This window comes from Panthera tigris, chromosome E2 (genome assembly GCF_018350195.1).
Source record: "Panthera tigris isolate Pti1 chromosome E2, P.tigris_Pti1_mat1.1, whole genome shotgun sequence".
Taxonomy (NCBI): domain Eukaryota; kingdom Metazoa; phylum Chordata; class Mammalia; order Carnivora; family Felidae; genus Panthera; species Panthera tigris.
The window spans coordinates 4,780,478-4,791,672 of NC_056674.1; the positions used below are offsets into that span (position 1 = coordinate 4,780,478).

The 11,195-nt window shown below is 42.6% G+C and overlaps 1 protein-coding gene across 1 annotated transcript; it reads right to left on the reverse strand.

Moving 5' to 3' along the window:
* Positions 1 to 659: 659 nt before the first annotated feature.
* Positions 660 to 9,626, reverse strand: LOC122234238 (zinc finger protein 679-like). Its single transcript, XM_042970000.1, has 3 exons — positions 9,432 to 9,626; positions 1,269 to 1,395; positions 660 to 769 (listed from the first exon to the last, which is right to left on the reverse strand). Exons 1-3 carry the CDS (start codon positions 9,624 to 9,626, stop codon positions 660 to 662), a joined length of 432 nt encoding a protein of 143 aa, XP_042825934.1.
* Between the last annotated feature and the right edge of the window lie 1,569 nt (positions 9,627 to 11,195).

Below are 11,195 nucleotides of genomic sequence, written 5' to 3' on the forward strand. Positions count from 1 at the left end.
ATGGCATTAACATGGAAACATGCTAGGAGACACAGAGATGTGTTAAATTATTTCATCATTGAGCAATAGAACACACAGAGTGCAAATTTCAAATGTTGGTTAATACAAAGACAAGTGAAATTTTGGTGTGAAATAAAGGATTCGATTTTCTCATTTGAGGGAGGTGTTCTGTGATCTCATGAAATTACTGAGCCTCAATTGTGTACAATTAAGATAAAATCCTCTGGAACTTTGGAAAGCATAAGCCAGAAAACATGTGATCTCTGTCTCCAATGTTCCCCACATTTCTGCATCAAAACCCAATATGCCCACTACTACCTTGACACACTTGTCACAAGAAGCAAAACAGAATTCAGAAATGGCTTAGCATAGAGTTCCTCAGAAATACAGAGAGATCCTCTAGGGCTCTCACAGCAATGGAGAAGCTCTAGGATTATGGAGGTCCTCACCGGGGATGTGGTAGACCTTCACTGGAGCTGAAGGAGAATCCTTGGAGAATCAAGGAGCATGATGTGTTAGAGAACAGATGTCCCTCTGTGAGAGGGAAAGACATCAAACTAGGCTTCACAAATGAAACTCCATTCAAGGAGAGCTACCTGAACAACATTTTAAGATCTATCTTCCTCCTTCACATTTGGACCTCACGTGTGTCATGTGCTTCACTCCCACCTACCTGAGTGTGAGGCTACTGTCTCCTTTCTCTTCACACCCCACAGCTCCTCCTCTTGCTCCAAAACGATGACCAGGTCTGGTTTTGACACAATGAGACCTGTTTATCAGAAGAAAGGAATAGCAATACTGCTGGAGATTCTACCTTTCAACTCAGTATTGTACTCAGCCGACAAGAGAGGACATTGAAGAATTCTAAAAAATGATTTCTCAAACACTCTTGTGCAAGAAAGAGCCCCTTTACAACATGCAGGAGGAGTTTCAAATATTCACATCATGACCAGCCTTCCAAATACTACCAATACAATAAGCAGTAAAAGTTGGAGTTTAAGATGTGGGCCATACCGTCTTTTGCCACTCAATGTTTAGAATTGCCATCAATCTACAGAAATGATGATGGCATGTTAAAAAAGGGAGGCTGAAGCTGAAAAGGAAACATCATGAAGATATTTCTCTACATCTACAAATCCCCATTTCCTTCCCTTGCTGCAGGGATCTGAATCCCAGTCATACAAAGAAGAAGCTTCCAAGAGACAGTCTTCAAAGGACTGAACAAAACCCTTGCTGGGTTTGGGAAATCTAGAAGGAGATATCCTCACCCAAGAAGAGGAGGTGTCCATAGGTCTCTAACATCACATCCCTGTGCAGCTCCCGCTGACTGTGGTTCAAGCATCCCCATTCCTCCTGAGAGAATTCTATGGCCACATCCCTGAAGGTCAGGAGCCCCTGAAATAAATACAACAGTCATCCAGTGGCCATTGGCAGTGTTTACAATGGTACCTAAGATGAAAGGGAAATGAATGTCATCAGCTAGACTATAAGAACTGATGTTCACCGCTTACCTGCTTGTACCCAATGACCGTACTCCCTCATTTTACTTAACCTCTTTCTTCTACTTCTGGCAAAACACCCTGTGGACACAGTCTCCTGTCATGGAAACAGAAAACATTCAACAAAATGGAATGACCGCCCCAAGGAAGAGCTTGGGCAGGCCACGTTGAGCTTAACCCCTATGCAGATGGATGATGGAGTGAACTCAGGGAGGACAGTTCCCTTGACCTCCTTGTAATAGCAAAATCTCCACCCAAGGGGGAAAACAAACCTTGCGTAACACACAACGTATGTATGGAAGTGTCCTCTTAAGGTACGTGTGCCACCTTATGCCCAGTTCAGGTAAAATGACAAGGCTCTACTTCCTAATTGTCCACCCGAATCTTAAATAAAAGGAAATCAGGGGCGCCTGGGTGGCTCAGTCGGTTGAGCGTCCGAATTTGGCTCAGGTCATGATCTCTTGGGCCGTGGGTTCGAGCCCCGCGTCAGGCTCTGTGTTGACAGCTCAGAGCCTGGAGCCCGCTTCGGATTCTGTGTGTCCCTCTCTCCCTGCCCCTCCCCTGCTCATGCTCTGTCTCTCTCTGTCTCAAAAAAAAAATTAAAAAAAAATTAAAAAATAAATAAATAAATAAATAAATAAATAAATAAAAGCAAATCATCGCCCCAACCCCCTTACTCTGTGAGTCTCTCCTTTGGAGGTTATTCCCTCTGATCTCCTTATTGGCTGAAATCAAGCTTCCTGTGTGTGACAACCCCAGCTGCTGCACTATGACTCTATTATATTTGAGGATCAAGACACACAAATATGTCAATTTTTTTATTCTTGTTTTCATTTTCTGAAAATATAAGGCAGTAAATAAAAGGGTATTTCTGTGACAAGACTGTGGAGGAAAATAAAAATTTACTTTGGCATTTTTTTTCTTTTTGTACTTTATCATATTTTGCTGTTTTCTTTTTCTCTCCACCTGGTGATGAGACTCTTTCAGTGACATAACTTCAAGGGGACAGATGATTCATTCTCCTCAAGGAAACTCCCACATTTTATCAAGTCTAAAGACAGCTGCCTTAACCTTCCTAACTCCTACTAAATTCCCAACTGACTAATCTTCACTCATAGGTAGGAACCGATTCATCAGGAAGAAGTTACAGAAGCAGAGACCTTCCACTTTAACAACCTTAAAGATGTAAGGGTCTATGTTGTTCAAGGGGGGCAATGATGAGGGACACAAAGTCAAGAGTCGTGTAGCTTTAATTAAATTTCCTTACACTTTGCAACCCGATGACAGGATATGCCCTTCCTCAAGTAAATCATAGCTGCTTTCATACCTTAATATTTAATTTTTATTAAATACCTGAGACAGGCAGAGTATGATATTCCTTTATCAATGGGCTCCAAGGTGTAAGGAAATTTAATTGAAGCTACACTTCTTTTGCCTTAGTTCTCCCCACCAGAAACTACAAGCAAAGAGAAACTCAGAAGAAAGAAGTTTCCAGCTGAAATGTGATGGCTTCTGCACATCGCTCAGTAAATCTAAGATCCTTAGCAAAGATCGGGGTTGGGGGGGGGGAGGATGAACGTTATAAGGGAGAGATCTGGCAGAGAGAACCAGGCCAGTTAAAGAAGTGAACATGAAGTATAAGGAAACAAATTGCTATCAGTGCCTAAGACACACCAAAGGATACATGATCCCTGGTGTGTTCTGTTGGCCCCCAAACAGTGAATCTGATTGTCAGTCTAATTATGAGAGAATACAGTGGATTTATACAAACTTCAATCACATACACTTTCAGTAGAGGCTGCTTTGAGACAAACAGGCTTGAGCACCAGGTAGTAGAGGAGTCCACAGGGCCCACCTGGCTGAAGAGAGGCAGGCCCAGCAGGAGACCTGCCTCAAAATGTCTATAGGCCCTAACTAACAAATGGGTACTTACAACCAGGCAGAATTACCACATGAGGGCAAATTCCAAAAGTCACCATACATACTCATCTTCCCCCAGCAGAATCAGCCCCAAGTCACTGCCTCAAGGCAAGAGCCTCTCCTCTGCTGTCCTTCCCACCACTCCCTTGAGGTGTATTCATAAATCTAATGTCTTATTCTGCTAGAGGTGAATTCTTTTCACCACACATGCCCTCGGCTTCCACAGGATCAGTGACCCATATTTGGAAGCCCCCATCTGAATGGGAGAAGCACCACATTTAGACGGCTGTTTCCCTGTCCTGTATGTCTAGTATATTTTAAACAGAGTATCTTTTTCATATTTTACAAACCATACTCCTCCCCCTCCCCCTCCTTTTTTAACTTTCCAAGTAATTCAGGCCTCATATCCATTCTCTGTTTTTTTGCATTTAGTATTTGGTCCAAAAAGGTCGTTTTATTATAACACAAAGAGAGGACATGTGGGCACCAAGATCCACAGTGGGGTTGTGAAGAGTGACACTGCAGCCAGGGGAGGGAAAGGCAAAAGAAAGGTCTCCAGAAGGATTCCCATATGCTTAAGAGGACTCCTAAGATACTGGGGGCCTTGTATTTTTCATTTTCTTAATCCTGCTCTACAGACAGGTACTAAACAGGGAACTAAGGGGGAACGGTTCTCCTTGACTGAAATCCCACCATCAGACCCCATCAGCAACAGGAATCTTGGACTCAACAACTTCCCCTTTGGATCTGTCCTAAAGGGAATGTTTGCAATACTTTCAGGACTTCAATTTAAACTGGCAAGTGTTGATGTCCTAGTGAAAGCCTGGTTGGAGAATGTACAGAAGTCTCCTGGTTATAGGGGAGAAGAGTTCTAAAGATGTAACCTTGAGTATTGTTCCTGAGAAGGTTGTAAAGCTTTAGTGAAAACATAAGGCAGAAACACCAAACACAGAGAAATCAACATTTGCGGTTTCTAAATGCATGGAATTTTAGGGGGAAAAGATGACAGCCTGAGACCTGAAACACCAGGCTTACCTGAGAGCTGGCCATTTCTTCTTCTTTCCCCTCGTCCTCTAGATTTCTTTTTCAGAAGGTATTTGTGGAGAAATCACACATGCATCAGGAAAAAATGCCCTTAAAGGCACCAACAGAACATCTTCACCAGAAAAGTGCTCACTTGCAGGCAGAACTTTGAAGTGCAGGAGGACCAAACTTGCTAGCTTTTTGTGTCAGAACTTTTCAGAAACGGAGACTACGTACTTGGAGCCCAACCTCTGAGTTTCCTTGTATAGTTTCAGTGGCTTCCACTCCCACAGACACCCACAAATTCTGCTACAGCATAGGAACAGTGTCCTGCGCAGACCTAATCCTCCCACACTCATGTAGAGGAGACTCCATTACCTCTCCTTGAGCAAAAGCCTGCACTCAAATCTCATAAATTAATGGGAAGCCTTGCCAACTGACTCTGGCCTCAGGGAGAATCACCTGGAGCACTTAATTAATTCGACACTGTTGTTTCCAACCACAACAATTGACAGAATCTGAGGAGGGGGGAAACAGTAAGGGTCGGTTTTGAAATTCCACACGGGATCCCTTTGGGAACAATTTAGAGCAGTAAGGAAGGCTTCGGTTATTATCCAGGTTTAAACCCATTTCTTCTCCAGTGATCAGAGTTTCTGGACGTTGGAAAAAAGAGAGTTACAAATTTAAGAGCCAAACACACCTTCAGCTCTTTAGCCAACATTTCCCATGTCTTCCTAATTCCCAAACAGAGGGCTCCAAGGAACCACAGGTGTCTTCCTAGTCCTCCCTGTCAATTGGCTTGGAGAAACTACTCTGTGCCCTGGGAATAAACCTCTCTGTCCTTATTGATACCTGAGCTACACTCTTAGTGCTCAAACCAAGTGCTACCAGCAGCCCCTGCCTCAGAGAACTTAAATCAGTTAAAAAAACATGGGTCTCAGCAACGGGTCCCAGTCTATGAACTTATTCCTTTGTATCTAGGCCTTTTGAGCATTACACACCCATTTCTCCTTAGGTCACTTGCCCCAATTCATTTACTGGACTGAGATTTCTTTGGCAAATGTCATGCCAGAATTTCTTTTTCCCAAAAAGGGGGAAGGAAAATCTAGAATTTGACAGCAGTAACCACATTTGGAAACAAGGGGAGATAAATGACATTTCAACGTGTTTTCTATGCTCTGTCTCTGATGGCACTTCAGCTGAGGTTAGTGGTACTGATCAAATGATCAGTCCTATTCGATGAGCTACCAACCTTCTTGTGAGGAAAATGTTCAACTGATATTGGCACAATCCACAGTGCATCACTCATCAAGCTTCAAATAGATCCGTCAAAATCTCTGCCCTGAATTAATCATTGCCCCATAAATAAGGAAACCCAACAGGGCAGCAAGCACATAATAGAGGAATACAAGGCTTAGGCCATAGATCAATGGTCACGCTCAAGCCATATTGGGCCACAGCTGCATCGAAGGCCACGACTTCAGCCCATGGCAGCCATGGGGGGCAGGGCCTGGAGAGCATGGGGTGGAGGTCCTGGGGGATAGGAGGTTCCTGGGAAGGAGAGTCCTGGCAAGGGAAGGGGATACTAGTCCCTATATGACCCCTATTGTACCTGAGAGAAAACCCAAAGGCTGAGGATGGAAGTTTGATTAGGACCCCTGAGCAAAAAATAACATTGCCATCTGTCTTTATCTTTTGTTCCCAACATTCATCCACTAGTGATGTCGATTCCCACTGAAAACTGATTGTTCTCTGAAACACCCATGCAGTCCTTTTCAAAATAGTCCAGTTGATAAGGATAGCCAGTACTTTTTACCTTCAGTTGGGAGGAATGGCAATACACCTGTTGAGTAACGCCTCAGGTTTCCACAGAGGGTCCATTCTATATGTGACAAACTTAAATGTTATACTACATGACAGTAAGTTTTCTGCAGGCTCTCCTTTGTTATAGTATGACATAATTTCATTCTCTGCTCCCCTTCTCAAGGTTCTTTGCATGACACCAGCATACACCTGTGAAAACTTGTGGCTTTAAAGAGACATCAGGTGCCCAAAGAAAAATTGCAGTTTGCTCAAAACCAGCTTAGATATTTAAGTCACCTGCTGTGAGAACAAGGACTAGATTTCAAGACATCCTGGAAATCAAAAACCTGAAACTAAGTACCAATTCTGAGACTCTCTGGGACTGTTTGGTCATTTCTGAAGTTTGATTCCAAACTTCTCTCTCAGAGTTGAAAGTGCATATGCTTTACTAAAACAGGACAAACCTTACCCAATTATTTGAAAAGAGGGGGATAACACATTAATTGAGACGTGAATGAAAAGTCTAAATCTATACAATCTTCTCAAAGTCAACACCCACAAGTCAAGCAACCCAGGTAAGAAATGGGCAAAAGACATGAATAGACAGTTTTTGAGAGAAGATAGCCAGAATGCTAACAGACACATGTAAAGATGATCAACATCCCTCATCATCATGGCAACACAAATCAAAACACGGATGAGATACCACTTCCCACCTGCCAAAATGGGTAAAATTAACAACACAAGAAACCATGGGTGTTGGTGAGGATGAAGAGAAGGGGAACCCTGCTGCAGCAGGTGGGAAAACAAAGTGGTGCATCAGCCATTCAGGAGAACAGTATGAGGTTTTAAAATAACTAAAAATGGAATTAGAGGTGCTTGGGTGCCTCAGTTGGTGGAGGGTCTAACTCTTGATTTTTCTCAGGTCTTGATCTCATGGGCATGGCTCAAGCCCCACATGGGGCTCCAAAGTGAGTATGGAGCCTCTCTTCCTTTCTCTGCTACTCCCCCATTCACACTTGCTCACAATCTCCCTCAAATAAATAAACATTAAAAGCAACAACTTAGTTTCAATCCATGGTGGCCAAAGTAAGATATTTGTATGATTTAACTCTTCCTACATTTCTTAAGACTTTTTTTTTTTTTTTTTGCAGGCTTGCACATCATCTATACTGAATGATGATCCTTATACCTCATATATTTTGTGTTTAGGACTCATTTATGGTTTTCATGCTTTGTGCATGCACAAGCTGAGGTGCCAACCTATTGATAGGAAGTAATCACAAGTAGATAGTGTCCTGAGATAACAGCTACCCCAAACTTCCTTGTCCTAGGGAGCATCTTTGCAACTTTTTATACCCTGTCTTCCATCATTACAATTTTTCTGTTTTTCAGTAGTCCACCTGGAAGCAAGTAAACAACTGGGGCTTAATGAAGGCATTTTTTCCCACTGTCAGGACATTTATCCTGAGTGACAATCACTACGTGTTCACACTCTTCTCTGTAGCCTGGAGAAATTAAAAAACCTCCCCATCTCATAAGAAATATGTAGTCTGTTGTTCTTCCTGTCAACCATTTATATATTCATTCCTCCAAGACTGTTATGTTCAATTATGCATCAGTGACCTTGTAAGTAAAATTGTGATTAAAGTAATCTATTCTAGGGACGCTTGGGTGGCACAAGTCAGTTCAGCCTCAGAGTCTTGATCTTGGCTAAGGTCCTGTTTTCATGGTTTGAGTTCCAGCCCCACATCAGGCTCTGTGCTAAAGGCATGGGATTCTGTCTTCACTTCCCTGCCTCCTCCCCTTTTTGTGCTCTCTCTCTTTCTCACATACACACAAACAAAATAAATTGTTAATAAACTAACCAAAATATAAGTATTCTAGTAATAAATAATAAATTACAGGCATAAAATGAACCCTTTTATAATTATCATATAAATAGCTGTTCGAATATGTTAACGGGCCCAGCAATAAGGCCAGAATCTTATCAGTAATATAACAGTTTGTCCTGTAATATTGAAGAAATACTTTAAATTATCTTTGAATGTGTATCTTTCAATATGAGAGATTATAGTTGTCCAACATTCATCTGGGCATGGGGTTTGAAGACTGTCGCACAAAGATAGTTCAAAGTTCCTTCAAGAAATACGGGTAAGGGCAATTGTTTCTGAATTTTAATGTGACTGACCACAGGTGAAGGTGTAGGGAAAGCTAGGTTTTAGGGAATGCAGGCATTCAAGACCAAGTGTTGAACATTGTGCCTTGTGTCCTAGGAGAAATGTTGATGTCTTGATGGATGAAATGCTCAAGGAAAACCATTAGCATATTTAAGTGTTTTCAGTCATAAGTGTAACAGTGAACTGCCTAGGACAGAAGAAAATGCAGGTGGATGTGTCAGCTGATACATGTAAAAAGAAAGCTGGTAGGTAGTCAATAATGAATAGACATTTCCAGGCTGACGACACTGAAATGGATAGATGTGCTGAGGTTCACTTGGTCTATATTAAGTTTTGATGTCAACTGACTCTTTTGAAAAGAAACAGGTTACAAGGATAGTCTTTGCCAGTCTCAATTTTCTTAAAAACGTTAGTTTATTGATTTTGAGAGAGAGAGAATGGGAGACTGAGAGAGAGAGAGAGAGAGCAAGTGAGAACCAGGGAGGGGCAGAGAGAGAGGGACAAAGAGAATCCCAAACAGGCTCTGTGCTGTCAGAGCAGAGCCTGATGTGGGGCTTGATCTCACAAACCCTGATCTCATAAACAAAATCAAGAGACCCTCAACCAACTGAGCCACCCAGTCTCATGTCATTTTCTTAGTTCAGCCTGAACAACTGGAAAGGGACAGTAATTCTGACACCCCCAAAAGGGGATAAGACATTCTTGCTCCACGGGAGTTTCAGGAGCCAACCCATTCATCACCCTCTTTCCCATTTCTGAACATCTAGAGGTCAGTCAAGTGTTAAAAAGTAAATATGCATAGATTTTATGAAATGGAAAGAGGACCCAGCAGTGCCTTCAACTGTCTCTCTTTAGACCTTCGTCTGTACTTTCTAACTGATTCCATTCTTTTTTCCAGATCAGCATTTAGCTCAGGTAGAAGCCCCAGCAGGCAAAGCATCCCAGGATGGGGAAGGAAACTACCCCCTCCATCAATAGGGACTGCCATGAGCCAGCAGGACCCTACCTGCCTGACAGCAATGCAATGATTGGCCTGGCCTTCACCACCTGCATGTACCACCACCCTTCGTCCTACATTTTCTTTATATAAACCTGGAAGGATTTTCAGCAGGTTGGGGACAGTGTTTGAGTTGTTGGTCACCTCTCTCCTCAGTGTTGGCCTCCGTGAAAAAAATCTCCTTCTTGTTTTATCACCAATCATCCCACTGCTGTTCTTGCCTTCTCTGGGGGACCCACGCAGACCAGGTTTGGCCACTTACCACAGACAAAATCCAAAGGCAGAGAGATGAGAGGTGGAGAAACACGAGAGGAAGTTATTTCAGGGAGGCTGACACTGCAAAGATGGCTGAATAATATCTCAAGGCCTGTCTCCAATGTGCTGGATACACTTCCAGGTGTATGGAAGGGAAAAGGGGAGAGGTGGGTGGAGGGGCAAAAGGAGTCAGGACCTGCAGGTAGACAGTGAAGTCTGTCATTGTCCTGGAGTCAATCCAGGGTGGGGTCTTTCTGGCTCAGGGCAGTCCTTGAGTTTGAGGGGTAGTTCCAGTTCCCCTGAGGGATACTTTGTCTTCAGGGTCTTCCTTCTGAGCCAGAAGACAAGCTGGAAGGAACCCAGTGAGGAAGTCTGAGGTCAAAATTGAGGCAGCAAAAGTCCTCTGTCTTGCCCTTGGATTTGGTCAGCCGTGAGTGGCAGAACTGGGTCTGTCTGGGGCCACTGGAACCAGGTGCTCCTGTACCCTTGGGTCCTGCTTACAAAGTCATTACCACAATCTATCCAATAAACATATCCTTCATCTCCCATTGTTAATACATGTGTGTGTGTACGTGTGTGTGTTGAGAACACTTCCGATAGCCTCTCTTAGCAAATCTCAAGGGTGCAATACACTAGTACTAACTATACACACTGAGGTGTAAACATTCACTGCTCACACATCCCTCATTAGTAGTGCTTTTTGCCACTTGACCAACATCTAAACATTTCTCCCATCCTCAGCCCCTGGCAACAAACTTGCTAATCTTTAATAATTTTGCCATTTTTAAGATTTGCGTGTATGTGATTTCATACAGTATATATTTTTCTGTATGTGGTTTATTTAACTTAACAAAATATCCTCTAGCTAACCTCTAAGTTGCTGGCAATGGAAAAACGTCCTTCTTTTCTGAGGCTGATACATATACCAAGAATAAATTAGATGAGGGACCTCTACTAGGAAAGAGTTAATAGCAGAGATGAACATTTAATTTTTATTTTATTTTTTTTATAGTTTATTGATTTATTCTAGAGAGAGAAAGACAGAGAGAGAGAACAAGCAGGGTTGGAGCAGATAGGGAGACAGAGGATCTGAAGCAGGCTCTGTGCTGAAAGCAGAGAGCCCGATGTGGGACTCAAACTAACCAACTGCTAGCTCATGACCTAAGCCAAGGAGGGACACTTAACTGACTGAGCCATTCAGGTGTCTCCAGTGATAAACCATTTATAAAGGGTTATCTGCGCGGCAGTGCAAATATGTTTTATAAACATTTGCTCTTTCCTTGCTCATTGAATGTAGATGTTGTTCCTCCTTCTTGAGATGTAGATCCCTACCCCCTTCTCCTTCATTCCAAATGGCATATGAGCATCAATTGCCTGTCTTTGAGCCTCATATCTTTGAGGTTGCCATAATTAAGAAATTATTTTTTTTCTTTGTCTTTTGAAACTGCCTGATGTCAGTTTAATTGTTAGACTGGCCAAAGAATAGAGAACAGATGAAGGAAAATGTTTTCTTCTCGT

Coding starts and splice junctions, on each gene's coding strand:
- LOC122234238 (XM_042970000.1), bottom strand. CDS start 9,626: ATGATTGGTGATAAAACAAGAAGGAGATTTTTTTCACGGAGGCCAACA. Junction 1,396..9,431: donor ATTGCATTGCTGTCAGGCAG/GTAGGGTCCTGC, acceptor TATTTATTTCAG/GGGCTCCTGACCTTCAGGGA. Junction 770..1,268: donor TGGACACCTCCTCTTCTTGG/GTGAGGATATCT, acceptor TCTGATAAACAG/GTCTCATTGTGTCAAAACCA.